The sequence below is a fragment of the Populus trichocarpa genome, chromosome 6, assembly GCF_000002775.5.
Source record: "Populus trichocarpa isolate Nisqually-1 chromosome 6, P.trichocarpa_v4.1, whole genome shotgun sequence".
Classification (NCBI taxonomy): Eukaryota; Viridiplantae; Streptophyta; class Magnoliopsida; order Malpighiales; family Salicaceae; genus Populus; species Populus trichocarpa.
In genome coordinates, this window is record NC_037290.2 from 25,867,322 (window position 1) to 25,886,148 (window position 18,827).

At 34.8% G+C, this 18,827-nt stretch overlaps 4 protein-coding genes across 4 annotated transcripts; 1 reads left to right on the forward strand and 3 right to left on the reverse strand.

Annotated features, from left to right (window-relative positions):
- The first annotated feature begins 368 nt into the window (after window positions 1–368).
- LOC18100705 (chaperone protein ClpB3, mitochondrial) lies at window positions 369–7,571 on the forward strand. The gene is made up of 10 exons (XM_024604182.2): window positions 369–787; window positions 1,255–1,473; window positions 1,597–1,834; window positions 2,089–2,284; window positions 2,896–2,950; window positions 3,338–3,488; window positions 3,811–4,119; window positions 4,877–5,142; window positions 5,230–6,159; window positions 7,092–7,571. Exons 1-10 carry the CDS (start codon window positions 524–526, stop codon window positions 7,386–7,388), a joined length of 2,925 nt encoding a protein of 974 aa, XP_024459950.2. The 5' UTR covers window positions 369–523; the 3' UTR covers window positions 7,389–7,571.
- Window positions 7,572–8,170: 599 nt separating this feature from the next.
- LOC7489147 (uncharacterized) lies at window positions 8,171–8,731 on the reverse strand. Its single transcript, XM_002309632.1, has one exon. It carries the CDS (start codon window positions 8,729–8,731, stop codon window positions 8,171–8,173), a length of 561 nt encoding a protein of 186 aa, XP_002309668.1.
- Window positions 8,732–10,375: 1,644 nt separating this feature from the next.
- Window positions 10,376–11,490, reverse strand: LOC7468680 (uncharacterized). The gene has a single exon (XM_002309633.4). The coding sequence runs from the start codon at window positions 11,488–11,490 to the stop codon at window positions 10,537–10,539; it is 954 nt and encodes a 317-aa protein (XP_002309669.3). The 3' UTR covers window positions 10,376–10,536.
- Window positions 10,376–14,620, reverse strand: LOC7468681 (beta-glucuronosyltransferase GlcAT14C). The gene is made up of 4 exons (XM_002309634.4): window positions 13,941–14,620; window positions 12,944–13,019; window positions 12,739–12,854; window positions 10,376–12,444 (listed from the first exon to the last, which is right to left on the reverse strand). Exons 1-4 carry the CDS (start codon window positions 14,608–14,610, stop codon window positions 11,927–11,929), a joined length of 1,380 nt encoding a protein of 459 aa, XP_002309670.3. The 5' UTR covers window positions 14,611–14,620; the 3' UTR covers window positions 10,376–11,926.
- Between the last annotated feature and the right edge of the window lie 4,207 nt (window positions 14,621–18,827).

Consider the following 18,827-nt stretch of genomic DNA (forward strand, 5'->3'; position numbering starts at 1 on the left):
TTCCCATCCCCAAAGTATATTCTCAACCTATTTAACAATAAAATGTTAATCTCTACTTGTTAAATAAAAAAAAAATTCCTTAATCCACTAAGAATATGTTTGTCTACTAAATCAAATAGGTTGACTCCATTAATAAACAACGAGCTCTAAATTTTTAATTTTAAATAGCATAAGATTGAACATTTTTCTCTAAAATTTCAATGCAAATTTAACAATCTTGTCTAAACACTCCAGAAATCTCAGATTTTTCAGGTTAAACTATTGGATTGAGTAATAACTATGGTATAATGGTTTAATAACTATGGAGCAATAAGCATCAATCGATTGACAAGTCGTTGAGGACAGCGTTAAGTTCCAAATCTTGGAACGACAAGCCGCAACAAGAATCCTGAAGAAGAAGCTCCTAAACTCTTCTCCATGCTTCCTTTTGCCTCTTCTCCAAGCTTTCAAAAACCCTTCTCTCTCTCGTTCTCAATCTCTCTCTCCCAAATTCCACTTCAATCTCTGTAAAAAACCCCTAGAAATGGCGTCAAAAAGGCTAACGAAATCAGCTTTAACCACCATTAAATCCACCTCAAAGCTATCAAGACTCTCTCACTCGCCTCACTCTTCACTCTCTCGCACTCGCACAATCTCCTCCTCCTCTTCACTGCTCGGCACGGCCTTTTCTCGGCCTCTAAACGACAATAAAAATGTCGTTTTCGCCAACTTTTCAACGATCACTTCCACTCGCTTCTTCCACTCTTCCTCTCCTCGTTTCTCCTCTGCCACGGCCAGCTCCTCCCAGGTAAGTTTTTTCTTTTTCCGTTATTTCTTTGTTATTATTGTTAGTATTAATTTATGAATTGTAGAGAATTTTATGTTTTTTTCCTAATTATTCGAGTTAATGAGAGTTTAAAATTGTAATTTAGTTAACTATTTACTTGAAAATTACAATTCGAAAGAAATGTTTTTGGAAAAGCACAGATTTTTAGCACTCGGCAAATTATGAACAGAAAAATAAATTTTTGGGTTGAATTCGGAAAATTAAATCACGTTTCACAAGTATTTGTAAAGGAAAGTGACGGAAACATGGCAGAAATGTAATCAGTGTTATGGAATGTCTTGTTAGTGAGCAGCTAATATCTTTGGGTTTTCTTTTTTGTTTTTATATATATTGTTTTTTTTTAATGTTTAATAATGTTATTATGTAGTGGAGATATTCTTTTACATGAGTGTTTTCACATGTTCTGATGGCATTTCTGTTATTTCCAGCTTGATCCGTCTCAATTCACTGAGATGGCGTGGGAGGGGGTAGTTGGTGCTGTTGAAACAGCACAAGCTAACAAGCAACAAGTAGTGGAAACTGAGCATTTGATGAAATCCCTATTGGAGCAAAAGGATGGATTGGCGAGAAGAATCTTTGCAAAGATTGGAGTTGACAACTCTTCAGCTTTGCAAATCACAATCGACTTTATATCGCATCAACCAAAGGTGTGTAGTGTGCTTCAATGATACATTTGTGCATGCTTTTGATGGATATACAATATGTAGATGTAGGCTTGTGGTTGTGTTGGAGCGTGTGCGCATGCATTTGATGATTTGTTTTTGTTGCAGGTGACAGGTGGGACCAGTGGCCCTGTAATGGGTTCAAATCTCAGCTCCTTGTTGGACAATGCGCGAAAGAATAAGAAGGATATGGGAGATGATTTTGTTTCTGTAGAGCATATTGTCTTGGCATTCCATTTAGACAAGAGGTTTGGGCAGCAGTTTTTGAGGAACCTTGGGGTTAGCGAGAAGGATTTGAGGGATGCTGTTACAGCTGTTCGTGGAAATCAGAGAGTAACTGATCAAAGTATGAGTTTAGATTTTCTTTTTTTTTTCTGCATAATTTTACTCTATGATTCAACTAGTATGTCAGCCTAGTTTATTAAGATTTTGCTTTTTCATCTGTATAATAGTGTAAGGCATGTGCTTGTACAACTTTGACATGCATGTTGCTATGCAAGAATAAATTTTTCTTCTTCTGCTAGCAACTTTTACTTGGTGTTATACTTCCTGTAATAATTTGTAGCCTATCCTTATCTGTTATATTCTTAATGTTCACAGATCCTGAAGGGAAATACCAGGCACTGGATAAATATGGGAGTGACTTGACTGAGCTTGCTAGGCGTGGAAAACTCGATCCTGTGATAGGTCGAGATGATGAAATTCGGCGGTGTATCCAGATATTATCACGTAGAACAAAAAATAATCCTGTTATTATTGGGGAGCCTGGTGTGGGAAAAACTGCAATTGCTGAGGGGTAGGTCTACTGTTCACATATAAGGAATTTAAATCCCATCCTTGTATTCGATGATTGCATGGAAAGCTTAGTAGTTTATATTGTTGATTTGGGTAAATTGATGGTTTGTATCTCTGGTAGACACTAAGCTGGATGGAATTATGAAGAAAAAAAGTGGACTGCTTTGCATACTTGGCAAACACTGAGCTGGGTAGAATTATGCACAAATCTTTCCCAAAATTGTGATGTCTAAGTTTCCTGAATAATGGTAGCTACTGAAATTTGAGACGCACAACACTTTGTATCTGCTGGTTATCTAGAGTGTAGTCCATTTGGTTTGTCAACTTAATTGAAGGAAAACAATTCCCTGCTCGTGTTGATATGTCGTGGTACTGGACCTGTAATTCATCCTTTGTGAATTAATGTTCTCACCTATTCCATGGGCCATTCAAAAGGCTTCTTTACTATGTTCTGTGTTGAAATATGCCATTACTAATTCATGTAACTTCACAATTGAGAATCATATTGAGAATCTTTCTTGATGCATTGATGAGTTAGATCAAAATTTTAGGCATCATGTGCAATTCTCTTTTTGCTTTTGTTTTTAATGAAATTGTGTTTTATTTTTGTAGACTAGCTCAAAGAATTGTGCGTGGTGACGTGCCAGAACCTCTGTTGAATCGGAAGGTTGTTATCCTTATCTTCCTCTTTCCCTCGATTTCGCATCCATTGTTTATGGGTAATTTGACATGATTTTAAATTAGTTACGTTTGCAAGCTTTTGCTAGATCTTTTTACATTTTACTCTAAATTGCATCTTGTTTTGTATTGACTGGGTAAAAATAAGAATTTTTTTAATGACTTGAATCAAATTCCTCTTATGGATTTAATTTGAAAGAGTTGGAAATCAAATATGATTTTGAGGGATCTGACATATTGGAGTTCATATTCTGGTCCTGCGGATATGCAATTAGATTCAGATTTGGATTTTGCAAGATACACTGATTTTTTTTGCTGACAAGCCTAAATTAATTTGAATAGAACTTTTTTATGCTTCAATTTTGTGTATGGACAGTTAATCTCCCTGGACATGGGTGCATTGGTTGCTGGCGCCAAGTATTGTGGAGAATTTGAGGAGAGGTTAAAAGCTGTGCTGAAGGAAGTTACTGCTTCAAATGGGCAGATCATATTATTCATTGACGAGATCCATACTGTTGTTGGTGCAGGTCAGTGCCATGCTTCTGCTTGCTGTCTTCCTTTATTTACTAATAATTGCTATGCAGGTTAGAATTAACCAACTATTTACTTAGATGCACCGTTAGAATTGGTGGTTTTAGATGCTTAACACAAAACTTTTGAGTTCATATTCACAAGTGTTTGAGTTGGGTGTGTGTTTGCATGAGGTGAGATCATGGGTAATTTTACGTGTCAGCAGACACTCTCAAATTGGCATCTCAGTATGTAATCTTCTCTATGATGTCACAACTGTCTTAATTAAGAATTTACTCACCATTGACATGGGAGGCCTTCTTGATGATTTTCTTGCAGGGGCTACTTCTGGTGCAATGGATGCTGGGAACTTGTTGAAGCCAATGCTTGGGCGAGGTGAGCTACGGTGTATAGGGGCAACTACATTGAATGAGTATAGGAAATACATTGAGAAGGATCCAGCACTCGCACGAAGGTTCCAACAAGTGTTTTGCGATCAACCAACTGTTGAAGATACAATATCCATTCTTCGCGGGCTGCGTGAGCGTTATGAGCTACATCATGGTGTTAAAATATCAGACAGTGCCCTTGTTGCAGCAGCAGTTCTTGCAGATAGATACATCACAGAACGTTTTCTGCCTGACAAAGGTAAAATTAAGTAACGAGAAAAAGAGAACTTTATTTTTCAACATTGGACATAAAAGGCAGGGGTGGTTTCTGTTAAATTTTATGCCCGCATCTGTGTATGGTGATAGAAAATAAACTATTTCCAGAGTTTCAGCTTCAATCTTTAAAATGAGTATGAAAGGAGAAAATTTCATTTTTCTATGGACAATATGTCTTAGGCTTGCAACCACAAAGGTGCAGTTTTAAGACTTGAGAGCAAGCACTCTATGCAAAAAAGTTTTGAGTATATTCTCCTCCCATTACTCCATTTCAGGATCATAACTGGATAATGGGGTATTCTTTTTCCGTCGTTTTTTTCTTTTTTGTTGCCACTTTATTTGATGCATATTGATAGTGTGCGATCTAATTGACAATGCACGAGAGCAATTAAAGCATTGAAGTGCACTCAATGCCCTCTATTAGTGGTCATTGTGGTGGCTAGCTTGATATCTGTCAAATAGGAAAATGAGAAGCATTATAACTGGAAAGGATGAGCACTCCTACTTACCTCCAAATAGAATAAAGTAAAAAAAGGGAGGGGGAGGCTGGGGAATAAGGAAGACTAGCAATTCACCTTTTGTTTTTTTAACTTTTTAAGGTTTCTAGGCACTTAATTTGGCACTACAATCTTCTACCATCATGGTCACTACCAAAAAATGTTTGACGCTGTACATTTTAGTTTTTCTCTGCCTGTGATCTGTTGACCTCTCTCATTATCTCTTTCTGAGTTATTGTCCAGCCATTGACCTTGTTGATGAAGCGGCTGCAAAGCTGAAAATGGAGATCACTTCTAAACCTACAGAGCTGGATGAAATTGATAGAGCTGTGTTGAAGTTGGAGATGGAGAAGTTGTCTTTGAAAAATGACACCGATAAAGCATCAAAAGAGAGGTTGAGTAAGCTTGAACATGATTTGGAAGAACTTAAGCAAAAACAGAAAGAACTAACTGAACTTTGGGATCGTGAGAAGGATCTCATGAATCGAATACGATCCTTAAAAGAAGAGGTAAGTCTTTGTTTGTTATTGGTGGACTGACCTCAAAGTTATCCTCATACCTTAATTTTTCGTTGTACTTTTTAAAAATGCTTGTAGATTGATAGAGTCAATCAAGAGATGGAAGCTGCTGAGCGCGAGTATGACCTGAACCGCGCTGCTGAGCTCCGATATGGAACTCTAATGTCCCTTCAACGCCAGTTAGAGGAGGCTGACAAAAACCTTTCTGAATTCCGAAAGTCCGGAAAGTCTTTGCTTCGAGAAGAGGTGACTGATTTTGACATTGCTGAAATTGTAAGCAAATGGACTGGTATACCTGTGTCAAACCTTCAGCAATCAGAGAAGGAGAAGCTAGTTTTACTGGAAGAGGTGCTACACAGGAGAGTAGTTGGTCAAGATATTGCAGTAAGGTCAGTGGCCGATGCCATCCGGCGTTCAAGGGCAGGACTATCTGATCCAAATCGTCCGATAGCTAGCTTTATGTTCATGGGCCCCACTGGTGTGGGCAAAACTGAGCTTGCGAAGGCCTTAGCCAGTTTCCTCTTTAACACTGAAAATGCTCTAGTAAGAATAGATATGAGTGAATACATGGAAAAGCATGCGGTTTCACGCTTGGTGGGGGCCCCACCTGGTTATGTTGGTTATGAAGAAGGTGGGCAACTCACTGAAGTGGTTCGTAGAAGGCCATATTCCGTAGTGCTGTTTGATGAAATTGAGAAAGCGCATCATGATGTCTTCAACATTCTGTTACAGTTGTTGGATGATGGAAGGATAACCGACTCTCAAGGAAGAACTGTTAGTTTTACTAATGCTGTTGTGATTATGACTTCAAACATCGGTTCCCATTTGATACTTGAAACTCTCAGTAATACACATGATACCAAGGAAGTTGTTTATGATATCATGAAAAAACAAGTTGTAGATTTGGCCAGACAACATTTCCGTCCAGAATTCATGAATCGTATTGATGAATATATTGTTTTCAAGCCTTTGGACTCCAAAGAAATCAATAGAATTGTTGAGATACAGGTAATAATTCTTTCCTATAGTAAACGTTTAGTTCGATGTTCTGATTGCCTTTCTTTTTCCTTGTTGATTTTTTTGCTAGGACACCTGAATGCATTTTCTAACCTACCTTGGTCAATAGAACTTTGGAATCCCTGCAACATGTAATTCTGTGGGATTCTTGGGAATAGAAGGAGGCTGATGTAGTGTTTAGGTAGTCTTGTTGATTTCTTTTCCATTTTAGTCACATTTTGTAATGAACATCCAGAGAGAGAGAGGCCATCTCTCTATGAGCATCATCTCATTTGCTTCTTGTTTATGGACCTCAGACGAGTTGGTTGATGAGGTCCGAATTCCAAATTATCCATGGAACAGCGACATAGGGAAGGATTTAAAAAAAAAAAAAAAACTCACCCTATAGAAAATAAGTGGTTCATCCATTTCAATGGCCAAGTTTCTAGCTTTTTGAATAATTTGCTGGTCTTGTATTGGACTAAAATTCATGAGCGCATTGGTTATTGCATGTTTCATGCTTGATGGTTTACAGCATTCACGATTAGTGAAAAGGTATGAGAGGGATTGATCTGTAAACTATTTGTTCCTATGTGTGCTTGTTCTGATACCTGTCATGTCATGAATGAAGAATTGGTCCAATCATGTTCTGCTGCCTATTATTTCTAGACAGGTTTGACTCTCCAAGGCAATAGGCTCCCGTCCTCTAAGTGTATGATGCATCTGAGGTTGAACTATAATATCTGTTGTTTGTGACACCATTGGTTTAAAGTTAATCAGCTCTTGTGTTCTTTGATACTCCTCTAATATGTTCACATGAATGAAAGTTTTAGAGACATAGGCCCCTGTGATTAAATGTGTGCTTCTTTTGTGTTTTGTTTTTTAATTGAACTGTGCCATAAACTATTTTGATCAGGATCTAACATTTCATTGTCTGTTGCTAGATGAATCGACTGAAAGAGAGGCTCAAACAAAAGAAAATCGATCTGCATCACACCAAGGAAGCCACCGACCTTTTGGGGAAACTGGGCTTTGACCCGAACTTCGGAGCACGACCAGTTAAGCGTGTGATACAGCAGTTGGTTGAGAATGAAATTGCAATGGGAGTCTTGAAGGGAGATTTCAAGGAAGAAGATTCGATTATAGTTGATGCTGATGTAGCTTCAGATCTTCCTCCCCAGAACAGATTGCACATCAGGAAAATAGAGAGCAGTTCATTAAGAGAAGCCATGATTGCCTGATAGATTTCCCTTTTGAAGTTGTAAGTATGTAATGCTTCGTTTTGTTTTAGCACAAGCTTTCTAGACAGTATGGCAAGATACTGTCTTTTCCTTTTCCTTTTCTTTTTTGCCCCTTGTAAAAAGGAAAATGGCCAAATAAGCGCTGCTAGTTCCATATTTAAGTTCAAGTTAGTTTTAAATTCATCTTCTTGATTTAGGCACTGTTATTAAACCTGCCTGCTTAGTGGGTCGATCCTGAATCTCAAAAAAAGTTAACCTGAAATGAGTTGATTTGACTTAATGAGTCAACTTGTAACCCGGTAAAAACCTTGATGCTGGGTCGTTTTAGATTGTTTTATCCTTTTCCCGCTGATTTTTTCTCCCCTAAACTTTTCAAGGGAAGAACTATCAACTACTGTAGATCAATTTTTCAAACCCTATTTTTTTCAGGGAGATGATGTTTGCTAATTTTTTACATAGAAAAATACCATGCTTAATTAGGAAGGTAGCAAAAGGGACAGCTATGCATATCAAGAACACTGACCCAAAACAAAAAATACAGAAAAATTACTGGTGCATAATTGGATATTTAAATAGGGATTTGCAAAGTTAAATCTCCTTAAGACTGTAATTTATTTAAAGGATTAATATATAAGCTTAACAGCAAAATACATGATTAGCAAGACTTGAATATGTTTAACTAAATTTTCATCAGAACCCATCAGTTTTTAAAAAAGAAAAAAAAGAAAGAAGATGGGTGTGCAAATAGGCTAATCATCCAACTTGAAAATCCCATAAAATCACTAATTAATTGATGAACAATTAGCAAGTTCTTGTTGTCCCATGCAGTGTCCATCCTCTTTGTCTCCAACAATCAAGCCTGTCAAGCACCTAGGTCCTTGCCAATCTTCACACACATCCCATCCTGTTGGCTTGATTTCTTCTACAGAAACAACAGGATTCTTCTCCTTGTCATCATAAGGCACTGGCTCAAGTGCTGCTTCCAGTCCCATTAAAAGTTGAGGATCGACTTCAGAATTCCAGTCAATTTTATCAATATATTTGTCAGGATTTTGATAGTGTGTTCTGTAATAACGGGTGTGACCGAATTTGAGTGCCCAAAACCTGCACTTAGCGTTGTAGAAGCACTCCTTTCCTTCAGTGTCATCCCACAGCATGATCTTCCCTGTTGGCAAGATGTATTTCTTGGCTTTCAAGAAATCTTTCCATTGCATCCCGCCTACTTGGAGGCAGAATTCCTTCTCCCATTTCGGAACAGGCCTACTCCCGCTTTGTGTTTGTGATATTTTTGGGTAAATCCTGCTCCTAGCATCTTGGCATGGAGATCTTTTGCGGTATGCCATGTTTTTTTAAAAAAAAGAAAGCAAGAGCAATAATAGACACTAAGAACTAAGAACACAGTAAATGAGAAGCAAAGAGTGATTTTTTTGTTAGTACAATTTGACTATTTATAATCCAATCTGTATCCTCTCCATGATTTGGATAGGATTAGAGGAAATTATCAGGTTAACCAGGTTCATGGTGGAACGAGCTCGTTACGAGTTGTTCTGTGTGTAAAATTATTATTTTTAGTAAATGATTAAAGATTTAGATTACAATGTATTAAAAAGATTTTCATCTATAATTGTTGGGATGAAATAAGATGATTAATTTGTGAATATGTCCAACTCAACATTTTATATAATTTTTCCAAGAAAATTGATTTTCTGGTTATGCAGGTCTAGGAGTTTAAAAAGAAAGATTCGCAGTGAGTTATTAGTCTATGTGCTAAATTAGTCTTGAATATGAATTAAAATGAATTTATGAACATTTTATTAATCTATCCAACTCAACATATTATATAATTTAATGGAAAAATAAAGGGATTAAAAGCTTGAAAAGGAAATATTATTAATTAGGTGAATAATTGGGTTTGTAGTGAACCGACGTCTTAAAAAAGAACTTGCCTAATAATCTTTACAATAATTTTCCCCAAAAAAAGAAAGAAAAAAAAAACAATTATCTCGTTCTCCCTTGAATTAATTAAAGATCCAAAAGGAAACATTACCAGGTGAGCTCGAATGGTGCTGGATCGAGTTGGCTGGTGTGCTAGATTCGACTAATGATTACTTTAAAAAATGAGAATTTAGAATACTATAAATTGAAAAAAAAAATTATATCTTTAATTAAAATATCATGTCATGCAATTTTCTAAAAAAGACAAGAAAATGGATTTTGCTAACTCTATCCTAAACTGAAACTCTAAAAGGAAATTATCACTAGGTGAATTGTCTTAGTGGTGGATTAAACTCATAATGATTTGGTTTATGTGCTAGGTTTATCTAATATTTTTTTTAATAAAATAGTATGAATTTGGAATATTGTAAATAAAAAAAGAGCTATATAATTGGTGGGTGGCATTTTATTTTATTATTTGTCAAGGGAATTGGATAAATTTTTAATTACTGAAAATAAATTTTTAGAATTAACTCTTCTAACATAGATCAACTAAGTTTGCAAAATAAAAAAAAATTAAATTCAATTAAAACTCAATTTAAATTTTAAACCAACCTGGCAGCCGAGGCATTGACTCAAATACTAAGATGTTTTGCACTAGATTTTACATTAACGGTGAAATAAACACAAGAACATGTTTGGTATAGTATTAAACTCAGTTTTATAATGCGGGATCTATTAAAAACATTGAGTTTAAATTGTAGTTTTTATATAACAATTTTTACATATTTTTTTAATTGAATTTCTTAAATATTCCTTACTAGTCTCCTTTTAACTGTATATAAAAAACCAAGATATTTTATCCAAATATTTTATAACTACAACTAAAAATTTTTTTTCTATTTTTTTTTTCCAGTCATAACCATTAAAGCTACGTCAGAAATAAACACCCAAAAGTAATCAATGTCTTTTTTTATCCTTTCACAAACGTGGAGAAAATTCATTCACAAAGTAAGCTGAATAGGGGAAAAGCAGACAATAAATAGCAAGCATTGAGAACAGGAATCAAATCCATGCCATGAAATATTCAGAGCGAGACACCCACCAGCCTTGGCTGGCCAACAAAAGAAAAGGAAGTTTGGCCATTACAGCAATGAAAATGGTGCCAAAAGGGACAAGGGCTCGACTGCAATATCAATGCTGCCTAGTGCCCTCAAGTACTCTCCTCTTGTCCTCCCTCCACGTCAATTTTTTCATGCAGACGTTTCTTCTTACAATCATAGAAGTAAACCATGAATATCAGCCACAGCCACATTTTGGCCAAACAAACAAGGCTAGCATGCACTGCTGTGACTGCAACTCCACTTCCTCCTTTGTCCCATCCCACGTAAACGCATCCCAATCTTAAGGCAAACCTCCACAAAAAATACACTAGCATTAGAAGAAATCCACGTTGCCTGCTACCTCTGCTTAGATATGCTGAGATTATCAATGCTACATCACCATGTTTCTCTTCCAAAATGGAAATCAGAATTCCCATGTTCCATACAGCACTCCACTCTATGTATTTTGATAGTAAACCTATAAAGACTAAGGCAAATACCATGGAGAAGAAGGAAGAGATTGACCCGAGGAATATGTACATCACCGTGGAGACTAGTCCAACTGAAATAAGAGAATCTAAAAGGAGAGCATAGATGGATGTGATGAGAGGCCCTTTAATTCTTGTTTCTTTGATGCATCTGCTTAGCATGTCCTTAAGATTCATGGCTTTCCGATCTCCTTTGTAAATCATTGAAGCTATGTCTACTATAGCAATCATGCTGAAGAGGTCTAGCAAATGGAGTATCCCTAAATATATGAGACAAAGTAGAAAAAACTCACTAGAAATTCCTTCAATCAACCTCTCTGTAGCTCCTGGTATTGCATCATAATAATCGAGAACATCAAAATGAGATGTTCTTTCCTTTAAAATATCCTTCAATGTTTTGATCATGGTTTGCTGGAAGACAGTCTCGTACATGATCAAAAAGGAGAACAAAGGGAGAGAGGAGAAGAAGGCAAAGATGATGAGATTGGGATTTCTGAAGGGGGTTTTGAGGGATTCTTTGAGCAAGTCGAAGAACCCTAGCTGCTTCTCTTCCATCATGGTTTGAGAGTTCTTCATTTTTCCACTAGGAATCTCTCAACCACTGGTTGCTTTAAGGATAAAGTCTTCTCTGTGTTTGAAGACTTTGGCAGCAATTGACTTGACCTGTGTCGGTTCCCTGTTGTCGGGTGCATCGGAGTCCTCGTAAGATAATAATCAAAATTTGAATGGCATTGCTCTGATTGACTGCATTTTTTGGACAAGTTCACTCTTGACATTTTTTACTATGGTTCTAAGCATTGATTTGCTCGCAAGGGCCATGGTTTTGAGGACAACAGATTGCACCAGCTAATACTTGTTTGTTTGTGTATTTTAAAAATATTTTTTGATAATTTTAAAATATTATGTAAAAAATAATTTTTAAAAAATAAAAAAATATATATATTATTTTAATATATTTTCAAACAAAAAAATATTTTAAAAATCAAGAGAAGAAAACTTGAGTAATGGAAAATTATTTACATTGTTTAGATCTGAAATTTTCAGAATCAAGAAGTTTCACCATTAGTTCCTCTAGCCTCCGTGAATTAACAGTACTTGGTTTAACAGCAAAGGGACTCCCATAAACAACACAAGGATCTTTATCTGAAAGAGACTTTCCTGCACACCAGCGCCCTCGAGTAAGCTGTCCATCCGGTATCCCCAGAAGTTCTTTGTCAATTTTGTTAAGAACTGGATCATCCTTTGCAAACTTACGGGCAAAGGGGGCACCACTTGCAACCATGTCTTCAAAATGCTCCACGGTGAGATTCAATGGATATTGCTTTGGAGGGTTATCCCACTTTAGGTAATGCAGGTCATGGTTAACTGTAGTGTTTTGGTAATCTTTTTGGTTGCAAATGACAGTATGGAAGTATCCCTCTGTGGATGACAAGAAATTTGTGTAATACATAAGGACAGTGCGGGGGAGGTTATCCCATCCCCAGACACAGAATTCAAGAAATGACCTTGTAAGAACCACCAATTCAGACCCTGAAATCAGATAATAAACTAGGGTAAGGTCAAGGAAAGAAGAGAACTACAGCGTGACATGCTATAATGGTCCTACAGAATGTACAAAATGAATGCAAAAACACAGCTTCCCAGCAATTTATTGTTCAGTTGAGCTATTCTCATATCTTAAAATAGCTGGGAAAAGCATATGAATCGTGTAATAGTGATGTACGAAATGATCATTAGAAAGAGATTATTTAGATATGAAATAAGGAAATTAAAAACTGAAGACATGAGTGACTTCACGATATAAAGCTGATATGAAAGCAGTACCCATAAATAACTTGAAAGCGGCAGGCAAACTCCTTTTCTCTTTGGCCCAAAATACACCAGACTTCTTTGCATGATACAAGCCTGGATCTATGATTATAGGCTTTGCTCTTTGGTACCTGAAAGATACGAAAAAAATAAATTATAAAGACACCACAGTAACGAGATGTAATGTTCTAAATCAAGTTTATAATTACAGCATCCTCACTCTTTCCAACCGATACCACTTGTGTGCTCCAAGAAGTTCAGATCTCTAGGCAAGTAGGAGAAAATATGCAGGATATCTGAAACAGAATGCCGTGATAAGTTTCATTGACAACACTCTTATTCAATAAAATATCAATTGAGACCAACTCTGTAGTTAGTTTTCCTTTTCACTTTCATGAAACGTAGATCTTATGTTTCTAATTTCTTAAAGGTTTAAGTAGCAATACAAATGCACTTTCATTGTCTAATTCCTCCGAATTATGAGTGAGTGGACATAACTACATACACAAAATTGTTAGAAATACATAAATCCGGGTACACCAATGTCTCAGGTAATATGAACTTCACACTACCAAGCATGGCCAACTTGCAAATCCACTTAACGCAGCCTTCTACATTATCCTAAAGATTATAAACAAATGCACGAGCAGATCCATTTTCAATCTTGGCATCTCTTGAAACATCAACAACATGACCCTTCTATTCTACATCATCTACTTTCTCATTGCACTTAAAATCTTATAAAGCAAGGCACAAAACACTCATTTTCCTATCCCTCACCTCCTACCTGGCTAAAAATAAGCACCACACCCTATAAATAGCCACAAACACGAATCCAGAAATCACACACAATAACCAATTCAAAGCAATCTCTATTTAAAACAAAACACAAAGAAAAACAACACAAATATTCACAAAGCATCTTGAGCCATAAACAAAGACCTTATAAACCACGTTCACCTATCAAAAACTACCATCAAAATAAAAAATCCAGCACAAAACAATAAATCCATTTCAAATCAAGCTCTAATTAAACCCAAAACAACACAAATGATAAAAAATTTACCATCTTGAGGCATAAACCCAAACCTATAAACCACACTATCTGTACAAAACGACCCATTAAAACAAACAATCTAACAAAAAAGCCCAATTCAAATCATTCTCTATTCAAGCCAAAAACACCAAAAAAGCAAAACAAAAGTTCAAAAAGTTACCATCTTGATGCATGAGAGGATAATCTTCAGCACTTAAATTAACAAACCAATCCCAATCTTCAAACTGCTTCAACAAAATAGCAACCCCATGTAGTATACTAGCAATCATAGTAGGCCCTTTATATGTAACCAAATCACCCTTACCAAGAACCATGACATTCCCAAATTCCCTCATCACACCACTCTCTACCTTTACATACTTTGCAAGCTCAAGCCTTTCACCGTCACTTGCTTCAAAATCAAGATGCAACAAATAGTAGTTTCTAGGATGATACACTGCTTGAAGCAATCTTTTTACACTTGAAACATCCCCTTTTGTGCCTGAGATGAAGTAAGCAAACCTTGGCAGTCTCGGCAACTGTGATGGGTCATTGAGATTTTGGTCTAGGATGGAGTGTTTTTGCTGGTTTGAGGAAGTGTCGGTTGATGGAGACGATTTGTTTTGACCGACAATTAAGAGGAGGATTAGAGAGAGTAAAGCCAGTGTGATTAGTAGAATCAGACATGTTCGATCTAGGGAGTATGAAATGTGTGTTCTCTTCATGGTTTCTTGCTGTTGAGAATGCGAGCTCTGTTTCTTACATCGGAGCTCGAAGATTTTGAGGTTTTGCAAAACGTTTGGTGGGACTGGTGGCATGTCCTTTTTCTGAACTCTTGAAGTTACCTTCATGTGTCTGAAACGCATTGTAACACATGTTGGGGAAACGTCAAGTCTAGTCCCTTACTTATATACTCATTTTCAATTGAGTCTAAATCTATATAATTTTATCAATTTGATCCTGAATATTTTAAAGATTTATCCATCGGTTTTTTCTTCAAATTAATGTTGTTTTTGTGTATAAAATATGAATATTGGACTGAAAATGCTTATATTTATTATTTTTTTATCAAAAAATTTTCACATCAACATAGTTTTAGTGAAGAAGATTTAGTCTTACCTAACATAACAATTGGATAAAAAATACCCTTGAGAATCAAATTGAAAATTCAATGATCCAAATTAAAATTTTAATTAGATATTCTAGAACATGGATATGCTTAAATTCTACCAATTTAGTAATGTTTTATCAGCTTAAACAACTTGACCAGACTTATTAACAACTCGAAAGGTCAAATACTGGAGTAAAAAAAATATTTTTTTCCAAACAGTTCTTGATATATGATTAGAGAAAATTACTTGTAGTTGTGGATTCAACCCAGAGAAAGAGAGAAATTTATGAAGAACGCACAATCAAGGTCTTAAATGAATAATTAGATACTTTATGTATTCAATAGATTATGTGTGGAAGCATATATAATCAATATTGAATTGACCAAAATTAACTTATATATTCGTTACCCATTACATGAAATTAAATATATTATTATAAATAAAATAAAAGGTATTTTAATTTCCATAAATAAATCAATAACTCATTCATTAGAAGTTAATTCTCTTTAGAAAAAAGTCAGCCATAAGATTGTTTTTTTTTTAGAGAAAATATTGGTTACCTATTATATAGATTCTCACTTTCAAATAGATATTGAGAGATTGCCGAAATATTATAATTAAAATAATAAAGATTTTAATTACCGTACATAAATCAGGCATCTATTAAAAGTTATTTCTCTTGGATAAGTCAACCATAAGACTTTTTTTTTAAGAAAGAAAAATACAGTATTATGATATTTGCATTAGACTATGGTAATTGATAATTAATTATTTTAATATTTAAGTTATTTTTAAGTACAAGGAATGTATAGAGGTATAATTTGGAGTTATCATATTAGGTATAAAATTGACTTAATCTGTGTTTAATCAAGTTAGATTGGGTAAACTAGATATTTTTAAATCAACATTTTTTCAATTCAACTTAAAACTTAAATAAAGTTAGTTTATGGGTTATAAATTTCTTGGTCAATTTACCCAACTAAATTTAATAATTATGATTTTAATTGGGTGTGCATATTTTACCCCCAAAAAGAAAAATGTATGTATATGGACCTTTTAGAGCTTTTTTTTTTTGTTAATCATAAGTATCCGGATTTTACGCGCACCTCAACTAATTCCTTGAGATCCTGAAATTAACGACCATGTAAACATTCAGTGACTCTGAGGTTTGTGACACTCGAACTGGTGATCTCTAAAAAGCAAACTCAGGACCTGATTAATTAAGTTACGCTCCTCATAGTTGGCTAGAAAAAAATAAGGAAACCTAATATTCTTAACTAATTAATATATCTAACTTGTTTATATTAACCATAAACTATAATCAATAAAAACATTGACCTATATCCAACCTGTTAAACTTTAGGGTTTTGAATGCATAGGTCAAATTCTATTTATGGTCGACGAAGCAGCATGATCATGATATGGACTCTGCACCCAAAACTTCCACCTTGTGCCCATCATTCATTTGGTTAGTTAGTCTAGTAATTTTGTGGTCTCATAAATAAGAGGCTCAGCGATCTCTTGTATCTGCCTAACAAAATATTTTTTATGTCTGTGGGCTCCTAAACGATTACTGTGAGTTCTCAAGATATCTTTTTTTTCCATGCTTGATTTGTGGCTTTGGCCAAGACTTGAGTTGTTCATAATTCCAAGTATGATTAAAATCATGCTCCCTGCACCAAAAAATGGCCATGTAATCAACAGATTTATCGAAATTGTGCTAAGTCTTATCAATGATCCTGTAATTCAACGACATAGTAATATGTGTTGGGTCTCTTTTTGAATTTTTTTTTAAAAATGAAGCTTTACCAGAGAGTTACCACTTGAGATACACTAGTTCTCCATCATTATATATGAACTAAGGATGGCCTATAATTCTCTTAGAAGACAAGTTTCTTAGATAATTATTAAACCCAGTTTGATTTAACTCAAAAGTTTGATCCGAAATCTGATCTTAAACACCAGGTTTTATTATTCCAGACTTTGAGTCAATGAAATTGGGATATTCTGATGGGTTAAATATTGATGATTCGGATAACTCAACGAAACTCAAGTCTACTCTAAATATTTTTTTTAGTTTTTGTTTAAAAAAACTTTGTTTTATTTTTTTCCAAAACAATATCCTTTTAAGATTGATCTAGACTGATCATGTGACTCGTGGGTTCATCTGATAACTTATAACTCGACTCAATAACTCGAACCTAGTTCAGACAACCGTGGCTGCTAATACATGTTGGTTTTAACTTGTGTTTTTGCAAGAAATTGATGTGATCGGCCAGGTAAGGATAGGAGTTGAATCCATAACCTCTTTATCCTATTCCTAGTAGACCACACTCTCCCATTGAGCCACCAACTCGCATCCATAATCAATACTTTAATGAGTCTGGATTAGTTGGCAATTAATTTCCGAACAAACAAATACTTCTTGAGATTCTTGCAAGCCTCCACCATTCAAAGTTCAAACAATTCAAGTATAAAGAAATGGAGTTACCCATTCCTAGTTAAGCACCATAACACTAGGCATTAGTGTGAATTAATTATGCTTAGCTGTGTTCTCTCTGCCCATTGGTCGGTGCTCTGCCGAGGTTAGGTATCGACCTGCAAGACATTTATGAAATATGTTTGTGATTTCTTGTATTCACAGTACATGTTCATTTCTCCTTAAAAAAATCTAGGGTTTGTGAGTGCAGTAGGGACCAAGAAACATGGTCGAAGATCATGTGGTTTAGCAGGATATAAGTTTTCAGGAGAGAAAAAAGAAAAGAAAAAAAGAAAGAAGAGTAGGATCTGTGGTTGAAGATCATGCGTGGAGACCAACTACAAACATGGTGAAGTAGTAGATCAGAAGCAAACCTTTCTTTCCATGCTGTAGATCTATGGACAAGAGATCTTGACCTTAATTCTGCCACCCTCGACCGACTATATATATATATATATATAGTCAACAATGTCAGCAGTATGTTTTGGCACCTCAATGAATTGAATCTACAAGGTTTTTTCTTATCATATCTTAGATATATAGATCTAAGAAGTATTTAGGTGATTATTTAGAAAGTTCGTTTAATTTTTCTTCTTAATTGTCAAGTTCAAACTTTAAAACTAGTATTTAGAGAGATTTATTAACTTAGATGTATCAATCAATATAAAGTATATATCTATATAATCAATTAAAAAAAATCTATAACTTTTTTTCTTTAAACTTTCTTGAATGGTTTCGCACTTCTCATTCTATCTCAACACCTCTCATACTAGTTTAGTATGTCTAGAGAATTTGGATGATAGTATCAAAATTTAAACTCAAAAAATTAAAAAAATTACCAAACCAATCCCCGAACATAAAGTGATCGGTCTAAATACTCAGGGTGTGTTTGTTTGTATAGTTAACTTGTGCTTTTTTTTTAAATTATTTTTTTTATATTAATGTTAAAAATAAATTTTAAAAAATAAAAAATATATATTATTTTAATATATTTTTAAGTGAAAATTACTTTGAAATAATATTTTTTTATTTTTAAAAATTTATTTTTAATATTACCACATCAAAATAAAATAAAAAAAATAAAAATTATTTTAAAAAACAATTATTATCACAATATACATAATGTATAATATAATGCAATGTGAACTCTGACTAATTTAGGAATCTTAAACAAATGATTGTAAACTGGATGAACGATTGAACTCAGCATGTTGGGATGGAATATATACTTGATGTATATATTATGAAATTATACAAAAATAAATAAAATAAAAAATTGGTGCGTGTTCGATATAATAATCTTGAAATAGTGATCATGGGCAAGTCCATTAAAATATAAGCAAGTGGACTCCAAATGGTCCACACATTTTCTACACCAACCTTGCTTTATCAGGATTTTGTTTCCTTTTTCCTCTCTCTTTTTTTCATTTCATTTTCTAACTTTTTTGGACCGTGTCTAAAGGATCAAAAAAATTGT